Here is a 2,201-nt window from a genome sequence, read left to right as displayed (position 1 = left end):
CAATATAACTGAAGATGTGATGTTGAAAGGACTTTATTTATTTCACCAGCGTCACCAGGCGCTCTGCCAAACTTCCCAAACATTTCAGAGATTCTGCTTCCTGGATTGAAATGAAGAACAGACCTGAGGCCTGTTTGTGTTTATCTGTTGCTTTATTTGTTTATTGAACTGTGGCCTGAGCTGTTCAGACAGCAGCAGCCAGAGTTACGATTCAAACAGCAACGACCATCAGTACTCACAACCTGACGGAGAGGATCCAGGTGCTGCCTTCACTGTCCTCTAACGGAGAGAACATCCGTACACTGGAGCATCGTGATATTAGGTGTGTGATATGGATTCTCAGTTTGTGGCAGTGAGTCCGTCCCACAGGTAGCGTTGAGTTACCTGAACTCATCATCAGTGCGACACCAGAGTCGTTCGCCTCCCTGCTGCTCTCACTCTCTCTTTCTGACTGAAATACAATCTGTTTCCTTTCTGTGGAAAGAAAATCATGATGACTTTTTAAATTTAATTCATCAGGTGAGCCCGGTCGGATCACACCAGACACTGTGCGCCATTATGTGTGTGTGTGTGTGTATTTATAGCCGCGGCCGGAGAGGAAGGAAGCCGAGCGGCAAACATCCTCCCGAGCCGGAGCGATGAATGTGAAGCTCACGCATGACTTCACCTCAATGTGACGTCCCGGCAGGAATCCGCTCCGCTGTCACATCGGGAGGAAACACCACGAACGGCTCGTATCGTTTGTGTTTCATCACAATTAGCTCGAAATTAATCAATAAAGCGATAACTCGATCATATCGTCACGACTGCGCTCAGAATAAATGCTCTACAATAATATCAACTCAAACTGTTGTTGAGACTATTAAAGGTTTCTTTGAGGTTCATTTAAGTATTATTAATGAATTAATGTAGTTATATTCAACAGTAACACACGGCGCTCAGCACATCTACACTACAGAATATTAAATCTATTTAAGATTGATGTGATTTAACTGATGTAGGTGTATGTTCATCTGAAATCAATCTGAAACTGATTTATCTGCTGACTCGCTGATCCGGTTCTGAACAAACTGGATCAGCTGAATCAGACTCTTTTCTTTTCTTTGTTTCTGGACAATAATCTCCCCTCTTGTGTGCCAGCTTCCTCTGTTTCCTCTTCCTCTTCCCTGCAGAGGATTACCTCAGAGGAAGGGACGCCGTCGGGTTCAGCTGACGACTCGCAGTCCGGCTGCAGCAGAACAAATGGATTTACAGCCGAGACTGACCCACCGACCGCCGGCTCCTTCACGCTCGCCTCGGCTCAACGGGAAGGAAAATTAAAAACCAAGCGGCGCTGTGGAGTGAAACAAACCCCCCCCCAGAGAGACGGACAGAGGACGCTGCCGTGTGATTGGCTGGGAGGTTGTAGTGGAGGTAAACGGAGGAAGCGGTTCCCTTTATGGACGCCGGTCGGCTGATGACTCCAACTTATGTAATATAACAGAGTGGTTGTTTTATAAGAGCACACTGAGTCACAGTCTGCAGGACTAATCACTTCTTCTCCTTATTGATTCCTGATCAGGTTTCTGTGTTTTATCTCCGAGTCCGAACCAGCGACAGTTTAAATATGGACGTCTCCACTTCCTCCCAGAAACCATAAAAAGGTCAATCACAACGTTAAACCCTTTTAAACCTTCAGATAAACTATTAAACCCAAACTGAAGATAAAACAAAAACGCAGTCAGCCACCGGGGGGCGCTACGCTTCCAGCTGCGTAGACGAGTCGGACTGTCAGAAAAACATGCAAACGGCATCGAGACTATTCCGATTCAACTGTTTGATTTTAAAGAATAATGCAAAAGAAGTCACAGTCCAACAGCTAACTGGAATTAAAACAGGAGGTGTTTATTACCTTTATACAATTCTGTATTTTTATCATTTTAACCATCAAACAGACTTAATCAGCTTCATTCTGACACATTCTGTGTTTTCTTCTCCATTGTTCTTTTAGACAATTTACATTTATTATTCTTCACAGAATGAGCGTCAAAACAGTAAAATAACAGGAAATAAAAATACAGTTTTTAGCTTTAATTTGACAAAAATCTTGTGTATTTTTGTCTTTTTAATGTTTAATTAAAGATATTTAAAACAATGATCTATACATCCAGGTGAACTCTGCTATAATACAATAATCAGACATTTACAGCAGAGTGCTGTTA

General features: G+C 43.0%; 1 protein-coding gene across 1 annotated transcript in view; it reads left to right on the top strand.

The window, feature by feature from the left end:
* LOC118326966 (DNA replication ATP-dependent helicase/nuclease DNA2-like) overlaps positions 1-2,201 on the top strand; it is an 8,393-nt gene that overhangs the window by 4,348 nt on the left and 1,844 nt on the right. The window contains exon 8 of the mRNA XM_035660129.1: positions 1,141-1,340. Coding sequence (XP_035516022.1) covers positions 1,141-1,340 — 200 coding nt within the window. The remainder of the gene's footprint in view (positions 1-1,140; positions 1,341-2,201) is intronic.

The sequence above is a fragment of the Morone saxatilis genome, unplaced genomic scaffold (assembly GCF_004916995.1).
Source record: "Morone saxatilis isolate NCDOM2014 unplaced genomic scaffold, NCSU_SB_2.0 Contig17, whole genome shotgun sequence".
Taxonomy (NCBI): Eukaryota; Metazoa; Chordata; class Actinopteri; family Moronidae; genus Morone; species Morone saxatilis.
The sequence above is the reverse complement of the archived record's forward strand: the minus strand, read 5'-3'. Positions and strand labels throughout refer to the sequence as shown.